We start from the raw sequence: 12,294 nt of genomic DNA, 5'->3' as shown, positions 1-12,294 counted from the left end.
TGCTTTTGAGCTACCTGAAAGTCATTTGTTAGTGATGCATTAGGGAAAAAAAGACTTGTAAAAATATGTAAACACTTCAAGTCAAATAAAGGAAAGGTATTCTATAAAAAATTCCAGGCCTAAATTCTTTCTTTAGTCACATCTGCATAAATTCATGGGGCTTCTCAGGCATAACTGCAGACAGAATTTGAAACGCCAAATGTAATTTATTAAAGTGAATTTTTAAAGCCTGTACATGTAAGATACATTAGATAAAACAGCACACACAAAGTGGACAAATTTTATCCTCTTCAAAATTATATGCTATTATATTGCTAAAATAAACAGAATGTGCATCGCATTTACATATGCTCCAGATCTTATTGGTCATAACTACACCTCTACCCCGTTTTAACGCGACCCAATATAACATGAATTCGGATATAACGCGGTAAAGTAGTGCTCTGGGGGCGGGGGCGGGGCTGCACACTCCAGCGGATCAAAGCAAGTTCGATATTATGCGGTTTCACCTATAACAGGGTAAGATTTTTTAGCTCCTGAGGACAACGTTATTTCGGGGTAGAGGTGTATATTTATTTTAGTACAGCAAAATAAAATCTATTTCAAACCTACACACCTCAGATTTTTTGCTTTATGAACTAGGAAATACTGTATATTTTCACGTTTTTCAGCATGTAGAATGCTTCCTCAAATACACTACAAAATTCTGTGCTTCACTAGATATATTTCATATTCACTATAAAATAGTTCTAATACATTATTGAAAGCTAACTGGCCTATATGTCTCTTCAGATTCATTACTGATTATCTCTTCCAGTTCAGTACTTCAGATACAAGCTGAAGGACATCCATGTCTGAACATACAGTGTGATAAAATGAATCCAAGTGGTTGTTTTTAAAAGCTACATACATATTTGCATGTCAAGCAATAACAGAATATTTTATTCAGTGTTTTTAAGCTTATTGTACATTATATTACTATCAAAGTTCTGGTCAGAAGATTGAATTGCTTTTTACAGCCACACAGCCTGCTGCTTTAGGTTCTCAGCATTACACTTGGGTTGTCCCAATCCCTGGATAAATTATTCAGGCTCTTGACATCACAGATTTCCACTAGCCGATTGGCTGGGGCTTACAAAATAAAATCTTTCCTCGGGAAAACAGTTAGGAGGAATGATGGCAGTGAGACCAGCAGGGTTGTTACTCAGAACACAGCTGGCTTTGTCGGGTAGTATGAAAAAAATATGTGAAAGATGCTATAAAAAACCTGCATTAATGTGATCCCATTTTAAATGGGAAACGGTAGAGGGATTTATGCAAGAGGCATGCATTTTTGGTAAAGGAAATAATATGATCTTTCCTGAAAAATTACCTCTTAGCTCAAGTCTAAATAACCGAGGCTTACTATATAAGACGCAAAAGTAGCAGCAGCAGCAACAGCAGCAATGGCTCGTTACAAAGATGCTAGTGGCAAAAAGGTTACGTCGTTAAATTTGGTGACCGGATTCTTTCAATACCAGCTGGGTAAGTGGTGCAATTTGAAGCAGTGACACCCCTTGCAAGTGGGATAAGCAATGGCATACAGGGTGTAAAAATTGTAAAGTGTTTGTGTCTTGTGATCTTGGAGAAATGTGAAATCTAAGGAGAATTCAAATTATCTTAACAATGGAAAGAACTGCCCTCCTCTCCATGGAAATTGTAAAAAGTACATGCTAAATTCCCATGGTATTTGTAAAAATCAAACTACTTTTCTATTTTACTTGTATCTTGGATCTCTAAATGGTGTAATTCAGTCTATTTATTTTACACTTTCAAAGAATAAGTACTAAAACGTAGGAAACTATTGAAAATAGTTATTTTACAGATTGTAAGGTATATGAATTAACAGAGTTTGCTTTGGGATTGGTCACATTAAAGAATATTTCTCCTATCTGCTGATCTAAACTGACTATGTCTACCATAGGTCAGCTACTAGTAGCTAGGAGTTTATTAGCCTGATTTTCACCTGATTTTCAGTATGTTGTCAGAAGGGTTGTCAATAAACCCTGTGGGTGTTCTGTCTAAGGAGTTTTCCAAGATTTCATGAGCAGGCCAGAATTGATTATTTTTCCCTTTTGTTTTATTTCTTTGATCTGAAAGTTGAATTCGAATTGCCCAGTTCTCATCTCTGGTCTGACATACTATTGATTTAAATGGAGTTACTCCTAATAAACAGTGATGTAAATGAAATAGCAATCAGGGATTAATTTTGCTCTAAAAGACCCTTGGGTGGGCCACAGCTGGCTTGGGCTTGCTGGGCTTGGGCTGTGCAGCTAAAAATCTCTGTGCTGATGGTTGGGCTGGAGTCCGAGCTCTGAGATCCTCCACCCTCCAGCCTAGAGCTCAGGCTCCAGCCTGAGCCTGCACATCTACACAGCTCAAGACCCACGATCCCGAGTAAGCTGACCTGGGCCAGTCATGGAGTTTTTATCCTTGTGTAGACGTAGCCTCTGTGTCTCAGTCCCAATTCCTAATCAGGTTGAAGTGTACTTTTCTCTGCAAGTAGTTCCACTAAAATTAATGAGGCTACTTACATGAGCAAATGCTCATCGATTCCGAATTTGGCCTTTATGACTTACTGCACATCACACGTGAAATACCCTGTTTACATTGGTTACCAAAAGAAACACTCCTGAATATAGTCTTGTTGCACACGTAACTAAAAACTATTTATTTTGTTTTCATCTAGGATCATTTTTATATGGTCAGTTAGATTTGAAATATTTTATGGTAACAATTTTACTATTGCACGACAATATTCCTTTTTCTAAGATGTACAGATTTACAAATTATATATAACTTTATAACTGCAACTCTGTGTCAGGGCAGCTGCAGTTGTTGCACTTTAAAAATTCATTCAATTTTGAGAGATCCGCTACCAGTTTGGATGATATTCCTTATACCTATATAAAAGGAAATACCAGTGGAACCAATAGAGTCTCTAAAAGCTGAATGAACTTAACAAGGGAAAACTGGATCAGACTCACCAACCATAGCAAAGATTAACAAAATTAAGACTGCAAAAATAATTTGCAAGTTTCAAATTATTTCCGCCGGTCCAGTTCATAGCTCCTGAAATGTACAGTAGAGGCTAAATACTATAATTATAAAAAGTTCACCACTTTTATTCATGGTGAACTCATCTCACTAGTATATGTAATGCCATTTCATCAATGTATTTTTCCCTCTTTTACTGTCCTTCCTTGTGTATATGCTAACCATTTAAAATATTTGCCCTGCTATTTGTAAAAAAAAAAAACCTTCATACTGTGTCAGTCCATACTATTACTCACCACTTTGGCAAGATTATGCTAAATTTTGTACAAAGTATGCTTTGTGGTGTATCATTTGAAAACTCATAATCTGTTGATCATTATTGTCCTGATAAAATATGTGTATCAACATTATATGTAAAGTTATAAGTTTCTACTTTATAACATTGCTGTAACACATTCCAGAGTTAGAAAGGCAGTGGTAGTGGGAAGGTAGGGGTAGTGATAGTATTGTCAGAGTACTTGGTAGTATGACCACAATGAAAATGGAAATGAGGGGGCATTTTATTAATAATGTTATTTAACACTTTTCGTCTCTCAATCTCAAAGCACACTAGAAAGATGATTAAACATTATTTCCTACTATTTTTACAGATCAAGAGAGCTCACATGACTTTACCAAGATGACACCACAAGTCAGTAGCAGAGGCAGGAATAGAATCCAGGTTTCATGGCTCTAGACCTGTGTCATCTGGTGAACCACAGTGCATCCTTATTGAAAGAAAGAACTTCAGCTAGCATTGGATTTTCTGTAGTGTAGGACAAGAGCAATGTTCAAAACTATTCAGTGGTGATAAAAAAATCACATTATTGGTGAAACAGGTAGTTCTTTAAAAAAATTAACTTTATGCATTTGACCCCAGTGGTGTAAAATTATTTCCTGTACCAAAATTCACTCACCACAAGAGAAGGGGTGGACCTTCAGGGAGCCAGTTATGACTCTCTGAGTCTCTGCTTTTTACAGCTGTAACCCCAGCATAGGTTAGAACAGTTAGTTCAGAAACTCCTTTCACCTGTATCAGCTATCAGCAACCTGCAAGGGACCAGCTGAGAATTGGCAGAGCTCATTGTAAAGCCAGTGCAAGGAGCAAGAGTGCTGTAGAAACTGGATATACCAGCAGCTCCTGCTTGCTACGGTGCATTGTAAACTGGTCAGATATTGGCAGTGTCCCAAAAAGTTAGGCTTCTAAATCCATAGTTGGTCACCTAAATAAAAGTGGCCTGATTTTTAGAGATTCAGAATGCAGTGGAGGTTGTGAGTGTTCAGCACCTTGAAAAATCAGGCCACTTTTTTCAGTGCCTAAACTCAGATTTAGGAGTCTAACTTAGGCACTTCCATTTGTACTATCTCTCAAAACACAAAGAAAGTATAATTCTTAAACATTGTTGTGAAGCACTGCTAATAAACAACTGTCAGGACATTACTGGGAGACTATACAATTTTTTGTTACAGGGGAATTACAGGCAAAATTAACAGATTTACAAGAAAAGGTGACATTTGTGGAGCTGTTGCATGATATGTAATGAATATTGTTCCCCACATCATGTAACTCCCTGGTGAGCTTTAGCAATGTCTAATCACATGGGTTCCATTTTTTTTCCAGATGAGCAAGAGGCAGTGCAAAAGAGGACTTTCACAAAATGGATCAACACTCATCTGGCCAAGGTAATAAACATCTTGGAAAGATCTTTTTTTTTTTAACTCAAATCCTGCTCTGCAGATAACTAGGCACTGGAGGGTGTAAGGCAATGGAACCTCTGCAGTTCTGCTGATCGGGATAGAAGTATGTTGCAGAGACCCCTCAAAACGGGATCCACATTACTTGTATGTTATAGAGGTTTAATCTGTTTCAAGATGACAATGGTTTTGGGGGCTGTGGCATGGCCAGTAGAATCACAACTGCTCAGCTTCACTGGCCAAAACCCAGGGCTGGCGCAACCCATTAGGCGACCTAGGCGGTCGCCTAGGGCACTAACATTTCGGGGGCGGCAACCGCGGCGGCCGGATCTTCGGCCGTCCCGGTCGTTGTCGGTATTTCGAGGGCGGGACCTTCCGCCGCCTAGGGTGGCAAAAAAGCTGGCGGTGCTCCTGCCAAAACCCCTTGCCTGGGAAAAAAGGGTAGCACAGCAGCTGCTACTACAGTCAGTAGGAAGTAATGTGTGACTGCCTTGTACAAAACAGGACATTATGCAAGCTGAGCAGTGTTGATACCATCACTCAAAGTATAGTAAGATAAAGCTTGACCCAGCTGCTCCTTAGGTGCTCAGTCTCATAGGGTATGTCTACACAGCAAAGAAAAATCTGCGGCTGGCCCGTGCCAGCTGACTCAGACTCAGGCTGCAGGGCTGTTTCATTGCTGAATAGACTTCCTGGCTCGGGCTGGAGCCTGGGCTCTAGGATCCTGCTCCAGGACACAGCTCTACCAGTGATTATCAATTAAATCGGTAAATTACAATATTTAAATACAGGCAGTGCATTTTGAAGGTCATATTTTCTAAGTCCTGTATCTAAAAGCCTGGAGAGATGTTTTACTCTATAGAATGCACTGGTTAATACATTCTCAAAAATGTCCAGGCTGAAGGGTGTATTCAATTCTATATATTCTAGATAATCAAATGCATCCATCTGATATGGCCTACTGTGTTACTTTAATGGATCAACAAAGCTTACTTGCATTATAGAGGAAAAAATAAGAAATACCCCCATATGAAATGAATTGACTTGGCCTTGCAGAATTCAGCTGCAAGAGCAAGGGCATTTTTAAACCATCCTGGTTCTGAGTGCTCAGGATTTGGAGTAGGAATGAGCTTCATCTCCCCAACCCTCCTGTAATAGCAGAGCATAGGCCCTGATTAAGCAGAGCACTTAAGCACATGCTGAAGTCACATTTATTTCAATTGGATTTCAGGAGGACTTCAGCATGAGCTTAAGTGCTTAGATGAATCAGACCATAAAGATTTGCTGGAGGGGGGAAAACTCACCTCTTTCTTTGGGATTCTTCTATTTTTGAGACAAACTTATTAATTATTATTCATTGCTAACAGTTGATCATTTCCATTAGGGATGTAAATGCCATTTTTAAAAGTACCCATCTAAACTATTAAAATTATATTGGTTAACAGTTTAATCATTAACAACTTCAGCCATCTGCAACTGGAGAAGGCTGTTTGCACATGAGTGGTGTGTGCGTGCGAGGTGCCGGGAGCCAGGGCAGAGGTGGGGAGTGGGATGGGTGCATGGGAGAGGTGGCGGCCGGGGGGGGGAAGCATGTTGTAGAACTCGGGTGGCCGCCGCCAAGTGGGTGGAAGTTGGCAGAGACTTGGGGGCCCAGTAGCAGACTCTATTAGGACAGGAACATCCTGCCTGGCACATGTCCCTGCAGCGACCACCGCCACCTCCCCCAGGTACCAGCAGAGGAGAAGGAGCTGCTGGAAGCAGGGGGAGCCCAGAGGCACCTGATTTACCAATCTGTTTTAAATGTTAACTGCAATATATTAACAGCAAGACTAATACTTACCGGTTATCTGTTTAACCATTAATATTTTAATATTTTACATCCCTAATTTCTACAGGCTCACAAGTGTTTGTCTGTCCCTTAACAGAATTAGTTTACGGAGTTTAGATTCAGAAAAACAGAAGGAATATGCTGAATATTCTATTGAGTGTTAAAGTGTTATCACACTAGTCACAAACATGATTTTGAATAGTGTAAAAAATGTGTACGTCAATTTCTTCATACTTTGCAGTATCTGCTGATGAGATTTCTAACCCCCTGGAATGCACCCATACTCTTGATATATAGGGAAAGAAAGTAAAGACTCCTATGTGTAGATTGTCTAACACTTTCCACATAAAAAATTCTTGTGACCTTTACTTGAGCTACTCTCACACTTCTGTTGTTTGCAGTAGACCGTTGACATTTGGCAGGGGAAAGCCCTGGAGATACATCTTTCTTTTTCCCCATGAAATTCCATTCAGGTTTGGTGAAGATATAAACTTTTAAATTTTGTCCATCTGCCAGAATAATAGCCAATCTTGACCATTCCAAAGTATTGGGGTCATGCCTCCACCATAGAAACTGCTCATGATATCCTGGGAACAGCCAGAGCAGCTGTAGTGAGGGGATGGGGAGCAGCCAGGCCCCATTCCACTAGACCATCACAGCCCAAACACATGGTCCATGCCAGAGGTTCTCAACCAGGAGTCCGGGGTCCTCTGAGGGGCCGCAAGCAGGTTTCAGGGGGTCCGCCAAACAGGACCACTGTTAGACTTGCTGGGGACCAGGGCAGAAAGCCAAATTCCCACTGCATGGGGCTGAAGCCTGGGGCCCTGAGCAACTTAGCTTCATGGTGCCCCTTGTGGCATGGGGCCCTGTGCAATTGCCCTGCTTGCTACCCCTTAACCCCGCCCCTGGCTTTTATATGCAGAAAAGCAGTTCTTGTGGCACAGGTGGGCTGTGGAGTTTTTATAGCATGTTTGGGGGGCCTCAGAAAGAAAAAGGTTGAGAACCCCTGGCCCATGCAATCTTAGTTCTGCATTCTTGTTTGTATGTATTAGGATACGGTTTGAATTGCACGATCACATACTGTTTTTTCCCTGCCTCATTCAGTGGAGAGGATGGACACACAAATAGGAAGAATTAACGTTTCAAGGGCAACTGTGTAAATCTGACATTTTCTAACTTTCAAGTGTTTGACTTCTAAACCTACATAACATTGTTAACATAATTTTTGTATGTAATATATTTAAAGTATTCACTACTAGCTAAATACTACATTTACCGTTAATTAAAACCAGCTACCTCGATGTTGTAAGGTTACAGTCTTTGGCAGAGAATATAGTTCGCTATAAAGCTTATATTCAAAGTGAAACCAGGCCCCACTGAAATCAGTGAGAGTTTTGCTATTTACTTCAGTGGAGCCTGGATTACATCTTTAGTGTTTTTAGCCTTTTCATTTTCAGAAACTGGCCTCTTGTTATCTCATGTTATATTTTGCCTTCTATTGAGTTAATAATCTTTTTCTGAAACTTGGGAAGTTAGCCTTTAAAAGGATATTGTTTTTTAGATGTCAAAGTAAATAAATTTGGAGTGCAAATAGTATAAAACTCATCACATTTATTGCCTAAGAATTGTTTTTTATAATGATGGTTGTTCAATAAGCAAGCTTCATTCCGTATTACCCTGTTCCTCTCCTGAGAAACCTGTCTTGCTTGTTGTGACATAGTATAGTTCTCAGAGGTCTTGATTTAGCATCTGATCGATACTTGTCTTTTTATATCCCTCACATGTAAAGCACAATCCAGTTCTAACTAGGTTTCATAGGAGGCAATATTATTTTGAGGTCGTAGATAGGGAACTTTCCTGATAATGGACTTATAATAAGTACTTAAATTTAAAATACATTGATTGTTCTTCATAGATAAACATGATTTTGATATGAGTTTTATCAAGAAAATAGCAAAAATATCATGCTGTGAAACAAAATGTTTTTATTTCCTTTCTTCTAAGAAATCACACATCATTTTAGGTATTCTGGCATCATGTGAATACATTTAATAACTGATTAGAAACATTTTATAGCAAATTCCAGATGATTTCTAGGACAGAAATATTTTTACAGAGATTTGAATGCTGTACTAAAACTGTAAATGCCAAGTTTTAAAGTGCTGGACAATGAAAATATGATAAAGATCTTGGTATGAGCAATGTTAACTTTTGTGATAATCTGCTTTCAACAAGTAATATATGCAGAAATCTATTTTTCTGTTTAAAGTGAATTTAATATCAGTTGTACTTGCAGCCCTACAGTCTGATGTCCTCTGTCCCAGAAAGAACAGCTTTTGCTTTAGGATGAAATGGTAGTTCAGCCTCCATACCAATTCATTTTGTGACCTCTGCTGCGACCTTTTGAGAGGAGACACTAAATGGTGTCCCATCTCCAGCTGCTGGGGATATTTGCTATAGCAGTTACAGAGGAGCCACATGCCATTGTAGGCAGTTAGGGCTCTGAGTTACCAGGTGTCTGGCTGGTGGGTTTTTCCAACATGCTCAGGGTCTAAGTGATCACCATATTTGGGGTCAGGAAGGAATTTTCCCCCAGGTCAGACTGCCAGAGTCCCTGGGGGTTTTTCACCTTCCTCTGCAGCATGTGGCATAGGTCACTTTCAGGTTTAAACTAGTTTAAATGGTGGATTCTCTGTAGCTTGATTTGAGGACTTTAGTAACTCAGCCAGAGGTTATGGATCTATTACAGGAGTGGCTGGTTCTGTAGCCTGCAGTGTGCAGGAGGTCAGACTAGATAATCATGATGGTCTCTTCTGGCCTTAAAGTCTATAAGTCTATGAGACCTGCAACAAGATGTCTATTATGATATGGGCACTAAGGACTGGACTGATATTTTCACCTTATTCCACATTGCTCACCAAACAGCCATTACATGGTAATGACTTTCTGACACTATCAGCATGGCTCAGAATCAAACTTGGATCCAAAGATGGAAGGCTTCATATTCCATTACCAGTCCCCTAGGCAGGTACTTCTGAAAACAGGTGTGTCCAGAATCCTGGTTGGATAGTCATGATCACAGTAAGGTCCATAGTTCTGTAACAATAGGTCTTCAGCTGGCCTGTATATTGGAGAGCAGCATCCCTTCCACTAAAAAACACCCTAGTTTCATTCTGCCGCCTCAGCTGCAGGCAGAGTTTATGCCTAGGTCCAGTGGTTCCTCCCTTTAGGCTGAGGGGAGGGTCCTTTAGATGTGGGTGGGGCCAAACCCTCCCATCCCTGGAGCCTCAATAAGTGCAGGCAGCGTTCACTAAAACATCCCTGTATGATGAACAAAGAAACATGTCCTTGTTTCTCAACAAAATAAACTGCCCTCATCTAAATTGTTAGCTGTGCTTCAGGGCTGCACTGGGCTTAGAGGACTTCCACTTTATTCTCCCCTCTATTTTATTTCTCTGCTGAGGTACCGCAGCAGCTGAAACCTCTGGATTCTCATGGAGTGGCAGGCAAGGACAAGGAGAACAGGAGAGAGAGAAGTTTTCAAACCCCAAAATTATAAGGTGGCAGTAAAAAAGGGACACAACACCCCAAATTTCATATTTCATTGGTAGGGAGAGGGGAGAAGAAGGTGACAACAGAGAGAGAGGAATGAAGAGAAGGATTTTATACAACTCCTCCCTCCCCAAAACCTTAAAAAAGACTGAAAATGATGCAAAATTCATGTACAGGAAAAACACCAAAAAACATTGCCAGAAGGCGGTATGGCTAGGCCAAGTATGTGATGTGCTGCTTCTGCTCCACTTGTGAGCATCCTTGGGAGCATCCACCATAATTTAAAAACATGGAAGTGGTATCACTTCCTGACCACTCTTGGAGTGAATGCCGCATGGGGCTAGGCTGGTTCAGGGATGTGTGATTTACCATTGCTATGTTCAGTGACTGGTCCTGAAGTGTTGCTGTAAGTTTAATTGGTTTGCCTCCTGTTGCTCTCAATAAATGCCTGCTTAGCATTTTCATGATACATTAGATTGATACCTTCTGCCTTTTTTTGGATGTGTACTACAAAGTTTCACCATAACTGATTTCTGCCTTGTATCCTGGATTATAAGCAACTGATAGCTCTGCTGATCCAGAAAAGTTGCTTAGGGCTAGTTCCTTTTTAATAAAAACAATGAGGAGTCTGGTGGCACCTTAAAGACTAACAGATTTATTTGGGCATAAACTTTCGTGGGTAAAAAACCCACTTCTTCAGATTCATGGAGGCTGAAGAGGTGGGTTTTTTACCCATGAAAGCTTATGCACAAATAAATCTGTTAGTCTTTAAAGTGCCACCGGACTCCTCATTGTTTTTGTGGATACAGATTAACACAGCTACCACTCTAATACTTGGTTCCTTTTTAATTTCTCTTTGGAGAGGAGAGTTAGAATATGGTGACCTCAAAGAAGATACTTGTGGCCAGATCCTGTCCTTGGATATGCACATGAGGCTTCCATTGAAGTAAAAATTGGATTTAACTTCAACAGCAGCCCTGTGTGTGTGCATCTGAGAGCAGAATTTGTCTCTGTAGCATTGCTTGTCTTTACATCATTTTGGTCAAGTATGTATGCGTGTGTTTCCAGAAGCCAGTATTTATATCACCGTCTGCTACATGGGTATAAACAGGAATATTCATCAGTTAATAATAGAGTATACACATTTAAAGGTTTTTTAATGTTACAATGGGTTTTCTCTCATTTTCCATATTCATATCATTTCACCTTCTAGAGTATTTGCACCTATATTTTGTCCAGAATCGGAAAGTGTCCTATAGCAGTACTGCATTATTAATTGAGCAGGACTTTGTTCTGTATTGATCTAGCTGACACCCTCTGCTCAGTGATTCTCTCGTTCAGTAATAAGGGCAGTGGTGCAGAGTGCATGATTGAATTAGGAATTTTGGGCCAGAAGGCATGCCAGTTTACCTCACTTAAGAATCTAGCCCTCTCTACTGTCCTAAATGTATAGCTTTACAGTTTATTGGACTATTCCTCCTCGCTCAGCAGTATAAATTGTCCACTGAAGTCTATATAGTTGGTGAGCTGGGCATAAGCAAATAGTATGTGTTCTAATACAGCCAAATGTAAATGTACACATCTAGGAACAAAGAATGTAGGTCATATGACGGGGTGGGGGGAGACTCTATCTTGGGAAGCAGTGACTCTGAAAAAGATTTGGGGGTCATGGTGGATAATCAGCTAAACATGAGTTCCTAATGTGACACTGTAGCCAAAAGAATCACTGTGATCTGTGGATATATAAACAGGGAAATCTCCAGTGGTAGTGCAGAGTTTATGTTTTCTCTGTATTTGGCACTGTTGTGACCTCTACTGGAATGTTGTTTCCGGTTCTGGTGTTCACAGGTCAAAAAGGATGTTCATAAATTGGAGAGGGTTCAGAGAACAGCCTTGAGAATGATAAGGATTGGAAAACATGCCTTGTAGTGATAGACTCCGGGAGCTCAGTCTATTTAGCTTAACAAAGAAGGCTAAGGGGTGATATGATCACAGGCTGTAAGTACCTACATGGGGAACAAATATTTGATAAAGATATCAAAGTTAGAACAAGATCCTATATCTGGAAGTTGAGGCTAGACAAATCCAGACTGGAAATAACAATAATTTAAAAAAATAACAGTGAGGGTAATTAACCAAGAGTT

At 40.1% G+C, this 12,294-nt stretch overlaps 1 protein-coding gene across 21 annotated transcripts in view; it reads left to right on the top strand.

The window, feature by feature from the left end:
* SYNE1 (spectrin repeat containing nuclear envelope protein 1) overlaps positions 1-12,294 on the top strand; it is a 488,794-nt gene that overhangs the window by 86,324 nt on the left and 390,176 nt on the right. For 16 of the 21 annotated variants that reach the window (XR_010599728.1, XR_002889944.3, XR_010599727.1 and 13 more), the window contains exons 1-2: positions 1,148-1,524; positions 4,697-4,758. Coding sequence is in view for 18 of the 21 variants with exons in the window: in XM_005301411.5 (XP_005301468.2) it covers positions 1,446-1,524; positions 4,697-4,758 (141 nt within the window). In the remaining 3 variants the exon portion in view is untranslated. Of the gene's footprint in view, positions 1-1,147; positions 1,525-4,696; positions 4,759-12,294 lie in introns of those variants that run through there. The other 5 variants (XM_008177530.4, XM_024112488.3, XM_008177508.4 and 2 more) reach the window with 2 other exon arrangements.

Source organism: Chrysemys picta, chromosome 3 (assembly GCF_011386835.1).
Source record: "Chrysemys picta bellii isolate R12L10 chromosome 3, ASM1138683v2, whole genome shotgun sequence".
In the NCBI taxonomy this organism is placed as follows: Eukaryota; Metazoa; Chordata; order Testudines; family Emydidae; genus Chrysemys; species Chrysemys picta.
Note: the sequence above shows the minus strand (reverse complement) of the source record. Positions and strands in the feature narration are given on the sequence as shown.